The sequence below is a fragment of the Aspergillus novofumigatus genome, assembly GCF_002847465.1.
Source record: "Aspergillus novofumigatus IBT 16806 chromosome Unknown P174scaffold_5, whole genome shotgun sequence".
NCBI lineage: Eukaryota > Fungi > Ascomycota > Eurotiomycetes > Eurotiales > Aspergillaceae > Aspergillus > Aspergillus novofumigatus.
The window spans coordinates 3,102,026-3,117,459 of record NW_020194278.1 but is presented as its reverse complement, the minus strand read 5'-3'; the positions used below and the strand labels follow the sequence as shown (position 1 = coordinate 3,117,459).

Below are 15,434 nucleotides of genomic sequence, written 5' to 3'. Positions count from 1 at the left end.
AACATAACGCTTTCTGAGATCCGGCATGCATCCAACTGTGGTAAAGGATGTCTAGCCCTCCCATTGCCACTACATTAAGGCTCATCCATGAATGGCGAGACGATCACATGTCCTCTGTATCCAGACATGATGCCATTTGACGACAGCTTTTCGTCCTTCCTGCCATCAACCTTCTTTCAACAGGTTATATTAAGGGGCGACCAATGATGATCTTTGATACGAGAAAGACCGAACAGACCAAAAGGAGCGCTAAGCATTCGACTCTGTCAACGCCGCAAGGTAACCGTTTTAGTCCCCTTGGCTGATTCTCAGAAACGGAGGAGGCTGGTCTAGCGGATGTTGGCGGCTTACTGACGCAGACCTAAGAGACTCGATGCGAGAACTTGGAATTACAATGCGTATTATCGCCACCATCCTGCCCCTGTTCTATGTTCTCACTCGTCCTTGCATCAGTTGCCCTGGCTAAAAGTCGGGCATAACGGCCGCCATCCCTGCTCCTGGCGAGGTCTTGGAGCCCAATCAATCAATTGTGCAATTTGTGGCCATGACACACCATGTCCCTTTGGGAAAGCTGTGCGAATGTCCCGTGACTGAGCGGAACAATAAGGGCGACGTTCGTATGGCGAATTTACAGAGTGTCCAGGTTCCAGACTTCAGAACGTCATGTATCGCGGGGGTTAGGAGACTTGAGTCGAAGTTTCGAGAATGGCCATCAATATTCAAAGGGAAATCCGACTCTTCGAGCCCAGTCCTTCGTGCCACCAAAACCTGATTTACTGCAAGTCGGCCGAACTATTGAATCAGGACAGACAGCTTGCTTGGTATTTTGGACCAAGCTCAGTAGTCTCAGAGAAAGCTGAGACTGTGCACGGCTACTGCAGCTTGAAGTCTGATCCTGAACCCCACTCTGCCGTAGTCGGTAAAACTAGTTGGAGCTACTGCTGAGTTGTTGCCGATATTGGTCAGGTCTTACTGTTGATACTCATTTACTCCATGTACCTGTGCGAATGCACACCACCAATCATCACCGTGGAATGACAGCTGTCTGCCAGGTACTGTCTCTAAAGCAATACAGTACTGAATAGTCAACAGCAGCGCTCGTAATTCAAGGAGTTCAAAAGTGCGCACGGAAATTTTTCTTACCAGGGACCCCGGCCTGGTACATTTGGCGGATCCGAACTTCCGCCACATTCGCAAGCTTACAGCCAGAGAGGGTCCAAGGCTCCGCGACCAGGCACGAGTAACCGAGGTGGGTTTCCGAGGGGGATACGGGGTAACACGATGATGTCGAGGATGAAAGAAAGCGTGTAACTCGATCTCGTTTAGGTTGTATTGAAATCGGAGATCAAACGCATTGATAAAGAATGAGACCAGATGCAGATCCCCAAACCGAAGCATTTGGTGTCTCGGGAAAGCATGGGGAAAGAAATCACTTTGCATTAATATTAGGCAATCTGAACCAACATCGCACCACCTTGTAAGGCATCTTATGGATAGAATTGAGTAAGTAATTTCCGGATCCTTGACTCCGTGCTCAATAGTGTGCATCAAGTGACTAAAAATTTGGACTTTGCCACTGAAACCGCGAGGTAAGATCAACCAACAAGAATCATGGAAAGAGCCAGTGAGAGTGGGCTGCGGGGTAACATTCTCCATTGTCTCACTCTTCTCCCGTCATCCAGTCATTCACCACCCGCACTAAACAACATCGCTTAGGACGAACGCGAGTTCCGATAGAGGAGCAAATGAGGATCTGGGGGCGGACCTGGGGTTATGAGGTGCTAGTCGGTCCTTACCGTTTATCACTTAGTGCATATGGACTAGGCCATTAGTGCAGGGACTCTACCAATCTCGAACGCGAAAAAGATCAATGTTGCAGCGCTAACATGGTTAGCCACGGAGGACTGTCCTATTCGGGTCTGACGGCGTGGTGGTTCCTTAGGTATCCATGGATGCTGACCAGAGAAACGGTCTGCTTTTCCAGTCCTCTCTAGCCACCGAGTAGCAACCCTAGGCTGAGGATCAACAGACCATAGTCATACTGTCGACTCGAATCAAACAGAGTCCAGACCGACGATCTTACCCCATCCATCCAGACAATGATTAATCCCTCGTTGCGCTTCCCCGGATCCCGGTCACTCATTCGTGATTGGCGACGGGAGACGCCAAAGTACCTTCCTGTAGCATCAGAGTCTGGTGCAGTACGTACTCATAGGGAGTGGCCATGACCTAAGAATAGTCATCCATGGCTAGAATCCAGGAAGCTGCCCCTGATCGCGTCTTTCCTCGGTCCCAAGTCCAAGTCCGTAGATTACTTCCCCCCGTGCATGTGAGGTTTAATCTTAAATCCCTGTACCTGGCCCTATATATACAACCTCCCAGGTCACTGCTCGATCCCTTCTTCCTCTTTGTCTCTCAGATCCCAGAGAAGAAAAATCAGATCCAGTCTTTCGCTTGCTCGGTCGATCCCATTCGTTTGGCTCACTCGATTCTGTCCATCTATACAACTACATTTTTAGATACAACTAATCTATAATACCACCCTTCGTTGGTCAAAATGCGTTTCTCTGCCCTCCTCGTCACTCTCGGCCTCACCGGTGCCCTGGCCACGCCCACTCTGGTCTCTCGTCAGGCCGGTGCCGTCGGTGTCATCTCCGACATCCAGGCCCAGACCTCTGCTCTGGCCTCCGCCGTGTCCTCCTACAACGGTGGTGACCCCTCCGCCGTCAAGTCCGCTTCTGAGAAGCTCGTCAGCACCATCAACTCCGGTGTCGACACCGTCAAGAGCGGCTCTGCCCTCAGCACCGCCGATGCTCTGGCTCTGACCTCCCCCGTCCAGGACCTGACCAAGCAGGTCGAGGACGTCGTCAGCGACCTCATCTCCAAGAAGGACCAGTTCGTCGCCGCCAACGCCGGTGGCACCGTCTACCAGGACCTCCAGGCCCAGTACACCGCCGCCGACAACCTGGCCAAGGCCATCTCTGCCAAGGTCCCCGAGGCCCTCGCCGACATCGCCGCTCAGCTCTCTGCTGGCATCACCACCGCCATCCAGAAGGGTCTCGACGCCTACAAGGACGCCGCCAGCTCCACCGGCACTGCTTCCTCCTCTTCTGCCCCTGCCACTGAGACCGAGACCGCCACCGAGACCTCCACTGCCACCGGCACCGTCACCAAGACGGCCACTTCCACCCCCGTCATCCCCACCGGTACCGCCTCCGGCAGCGCCTCCGCTACCCCTCCACCAGCGCTACCCCCACCAAGGGCGGCTCCGGCTCCAGCACTGGCTCTGCCACCGCCTCCACCAGCACCAACCTCCTCGCCACTGGCGCCGCCAGCAAGGAGCACTTCAGCTACTCTCTCGGCGGTGCCGTCGTCGCTGCCGCCATCGCCGTCGCTTTCTAAGCGCCCCCGTTTCTGACTTTGACTGTTGACGCTTCAGTCAAACACAAGTCGGACGGCGGACGGCGGAGAGCAACGCAATGATGCGATGGGAACGTTGATGATGATCATTCACGAGGCAAGACCAGAGTTCCAACGATCGGTTCATGAGAGCGTTACGCGAGGACAATGGCAATGACACCATCGGGCTTGTCGGCTTTCCATCCGATCTTTGTACTTGTTAGTCCACCGTCGGGTCCGGGTCACTGGCTTGGATCCGTCTGTACGCAATATAGTTTTAATAATTGATATCTCTGTATACATGTCAGTGCATTTCTTTCTTCCGCGTAGCTAGTAGAGTAAATGCTTGACTGTTAGTCCCATTTGCATCAGCAAAGGTTTAGAGTCACTTTGAATGACACTTGTGTTCCGCTTTTGACCGAGGTCGGCAACGTAATATTATGCCGATGAATAATCCCGCATCCCAGGATTGAGATTGACAACAGTGTCGCATATCTCATGGAAGCTTGGTAGGCCTTTGACCCCCAGAATGAGATATACTTCTGTCAAAGTGTACAGCAGAGCGGTATTGGTATGCTACTACTCCTATGGTTCACTCTGAGCCCGAGATGTTCAAAAGTATGGGCGGAGAACTGCGTTCAATCCCAACGAACAGAGAGTCACCTGATTTGCAACAGACGCAGCAATCGGTCAGAGTAACCTGATCCATAAGATAGCATCCCATGAAATGCAAAAGCAATAAACATATGTAAATGAATTGAAATCTGCCGGTAAGAAACGCTACTGTCCGTTCGGCGGGTGTGTATAGAAGACACAACAAAAGGTAAAAAACATGGACACGGGGAGAGTCGAACTCCCGACCTACGAGGATCACAAACGACCTCATAAGCTCGTCGCTCTAACCAACTGAGCTACGCGTCCGTAGTTAGTAATGTTAGTCTAGATTTATAATTCATATCGTCATCCATTTCGGCACACAAATATCATGTTCAAAAGAAATTTTACCAGTGAGCGAAAAATTGTTCGTTGCGGATAAATTTCTCTTCTTGATCCTGCTCGGGTATGAGGATTAGACGATTTGCGAGGGTGATGTGTTGAATTGGATGTCCTCGTTTGCGACCGTATTCAATGCTTGCCAATGGAATACTAGTTCGTTCAACAAGGGGCGTAGCAGAAGTATGAAGGATTTTTGACAACTTTCTTCAGGAGACTAAGATGACAGAGGGACAAAGCCGCTAGAGGTAGGACTTCTAAAGTCTAATTTGCAGAGATTTTCGGTGGTCCCAGTTCGCGCCACATGCGGGTCCATAACGACTCGGGAGTTTGGTTGTGGTGGATTTTGTATCCTGATATCAACTCTATCGTTGCGCTGGGGAGTGTCACCTGGATACTGCTCTGGTTGTAGAGTATTATACATCTTTTGAAGGCTACTGTCTTAAGTGGATTTATGTATTGATGACTATGTGCAGTGATATATATCCATGATGTGTTGCTCCTTTGCATCTGCGCCGGAACGAAGCTTTTCCAGTCTGTGGATTCATTGTTTTCCAACCGATGCCATTCAACGTTGGGAGTAGAAACCGACCGCGATGCACTGACATCTATATAGTTCCTCGAGTCAATTGTATTGTACCCATATGTACGATGCGGGGTCCTCAAGGATTCGGAGAGGTCGAGGTATACGAATTGAAGTAAAGTCCTGTACCAGTATAGTACCCTGATAGAGAGACAAATGAAACGCACCTACACACTGTCTAAGAGAGATACTTCCCGTGACACGGTCACGGCAATAATCTGTCCAATCCGATGTGCCATGTCGACGGACCCGTAGAGGTCAACTGAGAAAGGCCATTAATATATACCTCGAACATGCAGAGATTGGATACTCCGACGAGAATTGTTGTTTGGAACATCCGGGGCTTGCTACTAGGGCCGCGATCACGAAAAGGACACGAAAGCAACTTAAGCTTTGTGCCGCCACTTTTGGCAGGGACAGAGCCTTGCTGAAAAGTATCGAAGAAGCGCGTCAATTCGTTCTCAACAACAACAACTCCCTGAGAAGAGCATGGAATCAACGACATCCACACGCAACCGGCCGCAGTCATCCAGAAATCAACACCGAAGTATTGAAATAGATACCAGCCACACTCAACCTCGGAGCCGAGGTTGCTAAGATATGTCCAGATGCAGGTAATCATGTTCACGTCAACCTTTAACAACGGGACGACATTTGTAATGACCCCGTCCATCGCCAATGTATATATCACTTTCTCTTTGATCGATCCAGAGGACCAGAGACCATGTCCGGGGACGCTTGTAATGTGCCTTGGAACAAAGAGGCGGACGGTGGGGATTGAAGCGATCTTTGAACAACAAAGAAGCTTCAACAGTGACTAAAAACAAGTATTGTTAGCATCCATAACGATTCTTAATGGCAAAATGAAATCTTAATAGCAGCGATATTGTTTTTGTTTTTGCCGGCTCGAGACCGACGGGAAGGAGGTGCTTTGCCCCCAGCCGGGCGCTGCTAACAAGGAGTCGAACCCTGCTCGCCACTCCTACCCAAACCCCCAGGACCCTCAGAACCGCAAGCCCACACAACCGACAACCCGCAAAAAAGTGAAACCCGCATGGCCGGCATATTCGGAAAGATCCGAATGATTCAAAACAAAAAATTCTTGGAACCCGGAATTCCGAGCTCCGAAAGGTAAAGGGACTGCTAAGACGCCAGTCGAGACAGCGAGCCATGGCGAGAAACCAACAGAAGGCAAGGTCCAGGTACAGTAGACAGGCGGTTCGCGGCGACGGCGAAGTATGCAATGTTTGCAACGCCGACGGTAGACACCGGTGTATCCCAAGTTCCATGCAGCCTCGGAGAGACCCAATAGGAAGAGAAACCAGTTGTTTATCATACCTTGGCGACAAAACGAAGACGCTGCCAGTATTGTGCGTGAGACTGCACGATGCAATCCACCAAACAATAGCATGGCGTGAGTGCCAATCTCCTCGGAAGTCGAGACGTCAATACATGAGACCTGTAGCAGTGCATACAAGCGCCTGAATGTCAGGCATCAGCACGACCGGCGGCCCTTATATATAACGTCTCTGGTCGTTCCGTTATCCACCAACCTCGCATACAAGCGCCTGAACGTCAGGCATCAGCAAGATTGATTCAGAGATTGGTCGGAGCAACATATATAGAGTACTAGTCGGTCGAGCCATGTGGGCATACGAAGAACGCACGCTCGCTGTAACATGGGGACACGATATTCTCTAACTCCTATTTCCTTTGCTTTTGATGCCGTCGTTTCTGCAAAGGGGCTGCTACCCCGATGCGACAATGGCAAGAAGCACATCCGTATGACTCTGATCAGGCAGCAGGCGTATGTTCAACTTGTCAAAGGCAGTGCCATGATGACAGTGTCAACTCCCTTGATGAAACCAGGCTCAGGTCGCGCACAATCCCGCGTAGGCAGGATAGCAAGGACACCGCCTTCGTTCAACCGCCTTTCGTCCTACTCATGTTACCAACGAGAGAAGCCTCGCTTCGGGAACAGAAAAAGACGGTAACCAGGTCAGGCTGAAGATCATACACTCAAAGTCAATGCGAGCAGTAACAAGTCAGCAATGTCAATCGACACAACCGCTGCCATCCGGGGCCGGAGGATACGTGGGAGGTCGACGTGAAGACTCGACAACCATGCTCACAGAAGAGATGCAGAAACTGACAACCGACGAATCTTGTGACATATATGAATAAGTTGTACGTCCAGGGCCAGTATCAACTGAGCGAACTGAGGCAGACAAATTCAGTTCCTTCAATCACGCACAATAGCCGAAAGTGCCGAGCAGTGAAACGAGGAAAAGGCCAAGCGGAAGGAGACACGAAGCCAGTCAATCCTCAAAACCACGCACAGTAGCAAATATTAAGCGAGCAGTGAGACGAGGAGAAAACGAAGCGGAGTCAGCTTCAAGTTTGTCAATCCTCATGGAACCATGCCGTTGACGACAGAGACAACTACCCATGGTGGGAATCGAACCCACTGCACAAGACGGGCAACGATCTTGGCCACCCAGCACGCTCTGTCAACGCGCCACCCGGGTTTGGTTTGAGGAAATGTAGGATACTGACTTTCATGCTGACACACAACATGATTCAGATTGCGCCAACATGCTTATTAGTATCCCGTTGATTTGGGTATTAGAGGCATACAGCAACCGACACCCGCTCATGAGTTCATGAGGGAACTTGTCGTCGCCGGGGTGTAATACCCTTGGATCGAGAGAATAAGAAAGGAACAAGGAAAGGAAAGGAAAGGAAAGAAGAGAGAACACACTGACGAAACAAGAGGTTGATTGAAAACACGAGCAGCTAGCTCGAATCGCGTCAACACAGACACGAGACGCGAAACGCGACTACGCTGAGAGATACAGAAAAAGGAGTGTTGTCAGACATCATTTGGACAATGAAATAAAGACATGATTTCTAAATGAGATTCAAGCAACTGCTATACATTCCACAGAGCTTGGTTGTCGTAATTCCTTCTCAGGAGACATGGTAGGTGAGGTGGAGCAGGAGAGGGTAGAGGGGGAAAAGGTCAGTGGGGAGAGGCGGGAAATTTAAAGTGGCCGGGCCGCAATTGTGGGACTAGCCGTTTTCGCCTAGCGCGAATCAAGCGAAGCCATAGATTGAATACCAAGGTACATGGTCAGTTTATCATCAGGTGTCCTGCTGGATTGTGACAGCATTATGGGTAATTGACTTGAGGCTTACCAGTACTTGTGGCAGAAAGATCATCGATCCGTCATAGGCTCGTCGCACATATGCGAGACATGACTAAACGAAGTGAAGAATATGTGAATCTCATTGATATGCACAACGTTTTATATTACTATTTATACCAGCCTAGATCCGTCGACGGCTTTGGCATAACGGTAGCTCGTAGCCGAGAAGAACATGTTCCCTGCTACAGCGATGATCAATCCCCGAGCGTAGACCAGCTGTGATGTTGTCGTACACTTCGCGTTGACCAGAGACTCATATTCCTCGCCTATCTGCCGCTCGGTATCCAATATAATACCGCGAAGGATTGTCTTGGCCAACGAAGAGGAAACATTCATCAAACCCTGGACGACCTTGACAGCGTTAAGAAGAGTTTCTCCGTTCTCCTTTTCGGCAATGACTTCCTTAGGATACGAATATAGATCGTTGGACAATGCACAATGTTTCGCGCAGAGGGAACTCAGGCGTTCAAGAGCTTGTTCGTCGTGATCTGTAACAGAGATATCCGATGCAAATTCCACGCTGCGAAAGACGAGGCTGGGACCATTAGTGCCGCAGTGTAGCGAAGGATCAGAGTGACCTACTCAGCTCCCACATCTTCTATCCGGTACTCCACGTAGTTCATGAGTGTTGGGAAGGCTTTGCTGGGTTGTATCGTCTGTGGCAGGGATCCCCACGATATCATACCGTCCAAAAATCTCCTGCCTTGCGCAGTGTCCTCAGACATGACTTCTTGGGCTACCATGTCAAATGCGGTGTGAGAATGTCGCTCATTATTGTTATACATATTCGGAATGGTTGCGTCGAACTGTTATTGATAAGCACTGAAACATCTGGATAGGAATGGCGCCGGGTCATACATTTCCCGACTCAACAGCATCTGAAGCATTATAAACAGTGGTCAGATTCGTCACAGTACACTGACGGCTTTACTTACCATCATGTATGAAGACGAGCGTATACGCCCTCGCCAGTGCTCTCGTTCTCGATAAGCTTCCTGTTGGGACAACATTCACAGTGAATGAGACAGCCGCGTCGATCACAGCTTCGATGTACTTCTCAGATACATTGCGTGACGGTGCGACAAAGATTGCTCGTAGCAAATCTCTCGCAGCCTCTTCCGCTTCCGCCCAGTACTTGGATTGCAGCGAGGCAGGGAATGATGTAACCCATGGTATTTTCAGACTAGACGGAACAATGCAATTTGCATGTCGCAGTTCGAGCGAGTTCGCGACAGCTTCAGGGTTGAGAAACGAGAAGTAGGATCGTGTCGAAGCAGCTGATTGGTTTTCAACGGGTCGAACGCGTATAATATCTTTCTGATGCAATCCCTATTGCCCAGGTCCGATACCGAAAAATAGCCCGAGGCGCACAAGAAGGATACGTATTGCTTTCTCCGCCATATCGATGTGCGTCTCACTTTCAAAGGTGATATATAGGGACTCAAAGTGGAGTACATGTTGCCATGAGCTTGGAGGCCCGAAATGAACGCGTCAGGGCGGACGCGCTATTGATTGTCCTGATCAGGCACCGGCTTACAAAATCCAAGGTATTCAACTATCGTCAGATCATAACCACGGAGTGTCTTGTCAATCCGTGACACAGAAACAACTACCTCTGTTCCCTTCTGCGTTGGATTCAGAATGCCATGATGTAGTGATGCGCCACGTGATGATAACAAGCTGGGCACCTCTTACTTAACTCGCCACCACGGGCCAACCCACAACGGCTACTCCGTACAGCTCAATGCCACGCATTATATCAACGTAAAAGGTTTACACATATAAAACTCATTGAAGAAAGGGCAAATAAGACAACCACAACAGCAGTAATGAGTATGTACTATTGCTAAGGGCATTAGTATTAATTTGTCCTATTTGAATACCTAAAAGAATAAAGCTAAAATAGCTTGATTCTACATATATCACCTTCATGGTAAATTTCTTGGCATGTAGGTTTGGTATTAATGTAACTATAAGGTATTTATATATACTTACTACAGGCTTATTTGGGCGCATGTAGATAAGCTATATAAGAGATGTCTTATCTCTGCTCTTTGTGGTTGTTGAGTAATTCTATATTCTTATGTTGATTCAATGTGGGAAATTCATTCACGTCGAGGTGATGCGTTGCGTTGAGCTGTAGCCGGCCCAAACAACTTGGTCTGGGTCGGCCCTGGCGACAAGTAACATGTATCCTAGCTCCCCAGAAGTTAGAAAAACATGAATCTATGATCACACATTTCGATTCCGTCATTCTTTCTCGTTGAACCATCAATTCTCATCAATTTCGACCGCGCCTACCATTCTCAGTATCGCGTATTACGGCTCATATCTACCAAACTCCTAGGAAAGTGCGCCTGGCCGCGGACAGAAACCACCTCCAGTTTATCATTGTCTTCTTCTGTGTTTCTTCAACATAATTAATTTCATACGAAGGATTCTGGCAAGCTCTACGCCTCGCACGAGCACGATGGGTAGGCCCGTTTAACTGCTGTTTTTACTATCCATCACCGCTAACGAATAAATGCCAGAAAATCCCTTCACGTGTCCCCGCGTCGATACAATTCAGTGTTTAGCAAGGATTCTCGAGGAACAGCGCGTCGTGCATGTCCGTGGAACCCCGACGTCTGGCAAAACAACGATGGCTGGGCTATTAAAGTCGCACTACGACAGTCAGGGTATACCCAGTGTATACTTTGCAGATTGGGCTTCGGATGGAAGCAGACCAGTGATGAATATACTGGTTGAACAAGCCCGCAGTATTGGTTACACGGTTGATCATACAACGCTTTACAAAGCCGACATTGTCTTCATCATTGACTCAGCTCAGATGACATACCACGACAATGGTTTTTGGCTCGGTCTTGTTAAAACACAAAGCGGAAGAAGGTCTGGCCCACAAATATGCATCTTCAGCAGCTATGGAAGTCCCACCGGGGCCCGTCAGATGCTGTTGTTGGGCGTACACTTGCCTATTTGGGTGTGCAACAGAGAGTTTCGATCACACCATCAAAGATCGAGTTTGCACCAGAAATATCGCTTTTCTATAACAGGGCCGAATTTGACGATGTTGTCGACCGAGCATGTACTGACCCGATTCGCCCCCTCAGACTTGAGCTCAGTGCGCGAGACGTCATATTCACAGTAACAAATGGTCAGCCAGGCAGCGTGAAGTCGGTGTTGAAGCTCGTTGCCCAAGTAAGAGCTCTGTTATACCCTAATATATTGTGACTAACACCGTCTTTCCACTCCCGTAGTGCTATCGTTCTCAACTAAAGCAAAGGGAGATAGAGTCCGTTACGCAGGAACACATTATGAGCCTCCTTGAAAATGAAGACCGGCTTTTCCGATATTTGGCGCAGATGCCCGTACAACGATCTTTTATCAACCGGCGTGAGCTAACAGTGGAAGCTGCTGATATTCTACGTGAAGTACTTGCAAACGGAAGTGTACCCTGGGACCTTACGAATAACGGCGTTCGTCTCTGCTACGAGAAAGGATGGCTCCACTCAGAGCCACTTAGCTGGGATAATCTGGACATCCGCTGCGTATTTCCCACACATCTCCATGCAAAGTATGCCCATGATGCCCCAATTTCACAATGTCAGGTCAAACTAACCTAACAGATACGTGGAACACTTCCTTACGGACTCGCCCTGCCCATTTCCGAGTGAGAAATACCCTGACATCAAGACGTTGACCGCAAGCGTCGTGAAGCAGTTTTCGCCTCGAGCACTTTCCTCTACTACAAGGATTGGGACTGCGGCTGTTATCCGCCCAATTGAAGCTGCATATCAGGATGAGTTTTGCCGTGCAATACATACAGTTCTTGGAACTTCGACAAAGATAACAAGTGAATGGTCGGGAGACAACAGTGGGAGGATTGATTTCAGGCTGGTATCCCATGGATGGGGATTCGAAATACTCAGAGAGGGAGACCGCTTGGCAGAACATTGTGAACGATTTGCACCCGGCGGTCGTTATTACAAATTCGTACAAGATGGTCAGATCAGGGACTGGGTGATCCTTGATTGTCGGACCAGCAGACCTCGGCCATATGGTGGTAAGTGCATTCCACTACCTATTGTATTTCTGTTGCTAAGGTGCTAATCACCCTGCAGGCGCGGGTCACAGCAATCTGTGGCGAGTGGTCTTCGCTCCAGACTTCCTTTCAGCAGAGATCTTGGACTCTTCTAATCACGTTGTATTTGAGAGATTCCCCTTGGCGTCACAGCTTCCTTGTTAACCCCTCTGCCTGCTAATCCAGGCTATGGCAATGAACGGAACACATGGTTTACTGGCTGGGCAAATGGACAATGCATGAGAGCTGGCAACATACTAGAGGCTTTACCTTAGCATCGGTATGACTACTATACTGGCATGGATATACTGGCATTGGTATCCCTACTATGCTAGTATCCGACATGCGTAGTATACTTTTGGTAGCCCTATATGTGATGTTGCTGTGTTTTAGGGAAAAATGATAGTTGATTTCCAGACCAAGTAGCCACAATATGTCCTTGATAAACAATACATAGACATATAAGGTGTGCAGACATCACAGTCCCAATTTAGAAAGGAAAAAAAAATTAAAAAAAAATTGATGTAGCATAAGTCAAGCATAGACTGCAACAAGTAGGGCAAGAATAACAGGCACGGAGTAGTGATCACTCCCTGCCCGACAACAAGAGCAATGCGCAAGTCAACCAGTCCAGCAAATATTTCGAGAATCCAACTGGACCGGCACCAGCATTGTAAGCTCAACAGGCAAGCAATTATCAGTTGCGGTAATACTTCGTTCCCTTCGGCGTTCGATTTAGTTAGCCATTACGCCTCCCGTGAACCCCACCCCACTCCACATCGGGATTCCGATTTCTGTCCATCAAGCCTGACAACTATCATCATCAACTAACAATGAGATCATCATCTCCATACAGCACAAATCCAAACAAAGGAAAACAGAGAGCTCCTCCACGGAAAAAGGCATGTCAGAATTGCACCAGATCCAAAGTACGATGTGGACTGGAAAAGCCTATCTGTTCGCGATGCAGGTCGAAAGGTCGCAGCTGCCAATATCCGCCGGGGCGCGTTGCTGCACCTGAGACTGAGGTCACCAGTACCGCTAACGACGCAGGAGAAGACTATACACCACTTCTTGGTATACAGGGATTTGCAGATACTGCTGTAGCTCCAGAACCTGTGTCTTTGATACCGGAATCTGGTCCAGCTGCGGCTTCCAGGTCTCCTCGTCCTCGAGCTGTAACCAGCGGACAGACCAGACGCGTCGATCTCGTTTTTGCAGATATCGACTTGACCCCTAGTTTAAACGCAGTAGATATTCGAGACAGATGGCTGAGACCGTATCTTCTCCCTCCTCTCGGACGGGACGAGATTCCCAAGGCCTACCATCCATTTACGTTGCAATACATCTCCATAATCCTCAAGACATATCCACGGTATATGCTGAAGGATGGCGGGTTTCCACCAATTATACATCATACGCAAGTCAATACGAATCAGATGCCACAGGATCTGGCCAACTGTTACAGCCTTGTCCGAATGTGGGAGCAAGCGGCTCCAGGAAGCGAGACGATGGTGATGGGCACTGTGGCGGCTGAGATGGAAAGACTGGCAAGTGAGGTAAGCTTTCTCTTAGGTCCCTTTGGATTCTAAACTGATTGTACAGACAACGAGTCAACATGACTACGACCTCCTATGTTCCTTCCAAGCCTACCTTGTCTATACCATCTTGATGTACTTCAGCCCTCTCGGCAGCGTATCCGCAGTAACCGATAAAACCATGATGATCTTAATGGAGCTTGCCTTTCGTACTGCTCAGAATGGCCTATTGTGTACGGCGGAGATAACTCATACGCGGCCAAATTGGGAATCCTGGATCCTGGTCTCGGCCAAACGTCGCGCCATTTACACGATGTACCTGCTCAGCAGTGTTTACAATTCGGATCGGGGTCTACCAAACTTTCTGGCTGACGAAATGAAGGGGGTCTATGTCCCCGAGAGCAGGGTACTATGGGAAGCCACAGACCGAGGAGTATGGGAAAAGGAGTATGACCGGCACCTCCTGGAATGGGAAGATGGGATGCTGGAAATATCCGAGTTATGGCGATCAGCTGAGACTGGCTCGACTGAACAGCGCGAAAGGATCGGAAAATGGATTCGGGGGGTGGACGAGTTTGGTATGATGTTGTTCGCAGTCTGCGCACATATCCATGGTTGTTAGGGAAGTCCTACGGAACTCCGAGAGCAACCATCGGAGCGCCGGAATCGGCAGGCGTCAACATTGTACGACTCGACATAAAACCCGCTCTCGCTCTCCCTTTCTTGCCATAGAAGACTCCTTCTCAAACATCAATTGATTCTCTGAAACATACCAACAACCGCAATGTCGAACAAAACTGTCTACATCACTGACCACTCCCCCTCCGTCCTCCAAACCCACAGCTGGCGCACCGCAACCAACTCTGCCGCCTACCTCGTCCCCTACATCAAACCGAGCATGAAAATCCTTGATATAGGCTGCGGCCCGGGCAGCATCAGCATCGACTTTGCGCGGCTCGTCCCCCAAGGCCACGTCACGGGGATCGAGTACGTCGCCGACTCGCTAGACGCAGCCCGATCCCTCGCCTCCACACAGGGAATCACAAACATCGACTTTCGCGTCGGCGACATCCACTCGCTTGACTTTCCGGACGACACCTTCGACATCGTCCATGTTCACCAGGTGTTACAGCACATCGCGGACCCAGTGCGTGCACTACGGGAAATGCGCCGGGTTGCGAAGAGTGACGGTGGGATTGTTGCAGCAAGGGAGTCGGCATCAATGACGTGGTACCCTGACAACGCGGGAATCGCCGGATGGAAAGAGGTTACAGATCGTATGGGCAAAGCGAAGGGCGGAAATCCGCATCCCGGCCGGTATATCCATGTTTGGGCAGAGGAAGCCGGGTTTAAAAGGACAAGGATCAAGAAAAGTGCTGGGGCATGGTGCTTCAGTAGTCCTGAGGAAAGGCAGTACTGGGGTGGATCAATGGAAGGGAGGATGAGATCGAGTGGGTTTTCGAAGATGGCTGTGGAGGAGGGATATGCGACGGAGGAGGTGTTGGAAAGGATCGCGAATGGATGGAGGGACTTTGTCAAGAACGATCAAGCTTGGTTTGGGTTATTCCATGGGGAAATTCTATGCTGGAAATAATCTAGCATCATCATTGACACGACCATGAACAAGTGGT

At 49.5% G+C, this 15,434-nt stretch overlaps 7 protein-coding genes and 1 non-coding gene across 8 annotated transcripts; 4 read left to right on the top strand and 4 right to left on the bottom strand.

Moving 5' to 3' along the window:
• Window positions 1-2,422: 2,422 nt before the first annotated feature.
• P174DRAFT_409635 (cell wall mannoprotein 1 family protein) lies at window positions 2,423-3,705 on the top strand. Its single transcript, XM_024824213.1, has one exon. It carries the CDS (start codon window positions 2,558-2,560, stop codon window positions 3,416-3,418), a length of 861 nt encoding a protein of 286 aa, XP_024682008.1. The 5' UTR covers window positions 2,423-2,557; the 3' UTR covers window positions 3,419-3,705.
• Window positions 3,706-4,232: 527 nt separating this feature from the next.
• Window positions 4,233-4,320, bottom strand: P174DRAFT_t116. Its single transcript has one exon. It is a non-coding gene; the product is annotated as a tRNA-Ile (tRNA).
• A 641-nt stretch (window positions 4,321-4,961) lies between these two features.
• P174DRAFT_232263 (uncharacterized protein) lies at window positions 4,962-5,728 on the bottom strand. The gene is made up of 2 exons (XM_024821408.1): window positions 5,143-5,728; window positions 4,962-5,000 (listed from the first exon to the last, which is right to left on the bottom strand). Exon 1 carries the CDS (start codon window positions 5,646-5,648, stop codon window positions 5,181-5,183), a length of 468 nt encoding a protein of 155 aa, XP_024682007.1. The 5' UTR covers window positions 5,649-5,728; the 3' UTR covers window positions 4,962-5,000; window positions 5,143-5,180.
• A 333-nt stretch (window positions 5,729-6,061) lies between these two features.
• On the bottom strand, window positions 6,062-6,386 carry P174DRAFT_461835 (uncharacterized protein; the record flags this gene model as incomplete). Its single annotated transcript, XM_024830051.1, has 2 exons — window positions 6,062-6,115; window positions 6,138-6,386. The coding sequence occupies 2 exons, from the start codon at window positions 6,384-6,386 to the stop codon at window positions 6,062-6,064; spliced, it is 303 nt and encodes a 100-aa protein (XP_024682006.1).
• A 1,887-nt stretch (window positions 6,387-8,273) lies between these two features.
• P174DRAFT_443286 (uncharacterized protein) lies at window positions 8,274-9,815 on the bottom strand. The gene is made up of 5 exons (XM_024827786.1): window positions 9,534-9,815; window positions 9,120-9,501; window positions 9,058-9,062; window positions 8,767-8,990; window positions 8,274-8,719 (listed from the first exon to the last, which is right to left on the bottom strand). The coding sequence occupies exons 1-5, from the start codon at window positions 9,639-9,641 to the stop codon at window positions 8,296-8,298; spliced, it is 1,143 nt and encodes a 380-aa protein (XP_024682005.1). The 5' UTR covers window positions 9,642-9,815; the 3' UTR covers window positions 8,274-8,295.
• A 581-nt stretch (window positions 9,816-10,396) lies between these two features.
• On the top strand, window positions 10,397-12,659 carry P174DRAFT_443285 (uncharacterized protein). Its single transcript, XM_024827785.1, has 6 exons — window positions 10,397-10,658; window positions 10,716-11,111; window positions 11,132-11,382; window positions 11,442-11,758; window positions 11,811-12,247; window positions 12,306-12,659. Exons 1-6 carry the CDS (start codon window positions 10,655-10,657, stop codon window positions 12,428-12,430), a joined length of 1,530 nt encoding a protein of 509 aa, XP_024682004.1. The 5' UTR covers window positions 10,397-10,654; the 3' UTR covers window positions 12,431-12,659.
• A 439-nt stretch (window positions 12,660-13,098) lies between these two features.
• On the top strand, window positions 13,099-14,561 carry P174DRAFT_392330 (Zn(II)2Cys6 transcription factor domain-containing protein; the record flags this gene model as incomplete). Its single annotated transcript, XM_024823551.1, has 4 exons — window positions 13,099-13,300; window positions 13,412-13,824; window positions 13,871-14,381; window positions 14,431-14,561. The coding sequence occupies 4 exons, from the start codon at window positions 13,099-13,101 to the stop codon at window positions 14,559-14,561; spliced, it is 1,257 nt and encodes a 418-aa protein (XP_024682003.1).
• A 26-nt stretch (window positions 14,562-14,587) lies between these two features.
• On the top strand, window positions 14,588-15,397 carry P174DRAFT_422409 (class I SAM-dependent methyltransferase; the record flags this gene model as incomplete). Its single annotated transcript, XM_024825038.1, has 1 exon — window positions 14,588-15,397. The coding sequence occupies one exon, from the start codon at window positions 14,588-14,590 to the stop codon at window positions 15,395-15,397; it is 810 nt and encodes a 269-aa protein (XP_024682002.1).
• Window positions 15,398-15,434: the final 37 nt, after the last annotated feature.

Excerpts from the sequence above, each read along its gene's own strand:
- P174DRAFT_409635 (XM_024824213.1), top strand. The coding sequence starts at position 2,558 with ATGCGTTTCTCTGCCCTCCTCGTCACTCTCGGCCTCACCGGTGCCCTG.
- P174DRAFT_232263 (XM_024821408.1), bottom strand. The coding sequence starts at position 5,648 with ATGGACGGGGTCATTACAAATGTCGTCCCGTTGTTAAAGGTTGACGTG.
- P174DRAFT_443286 (XM_024827786.1), bottom strand. The coding sequence starts at position 9,641 with ATGTACTCCACTTTGAGTCCCTATATATCACCTTTGAAAGTGAGACGC. Across the intron at positions 9,502-9,533 it reads GCGCCTCGGGCTATTTTTCG|AAAGATATTATACGCGTTCG; the intron begins GTATCGGACCTG and ends GGATTGCATCAG. Across the intron at positions 8,720-8,766 it reads ATAGAAGATGTGGGAGCTGA|CCTCGTCTTTCGCAGCGTGG; the intron begins GTAGGTCACTCT and ends TAATGGTCCCAG.
- P174DRAFT_443285 (XM_024827785.1), top strand. Across the intron at positions 11,759-11,810 it reads CCCACACATCTCCATGCAAA|ATACGTGGAACACTTCCTTA; the intron begins GTATGCCCATGA and ends CTAACCTAACAG. Across the intron at positions 12,248-12,305 it reads CAGACCTCGGCCATATGGTG|GCGCGGGTCACAGCAATCTG; the intron begins GTAAGTGCATTC and ends ATCACCCTGCAG.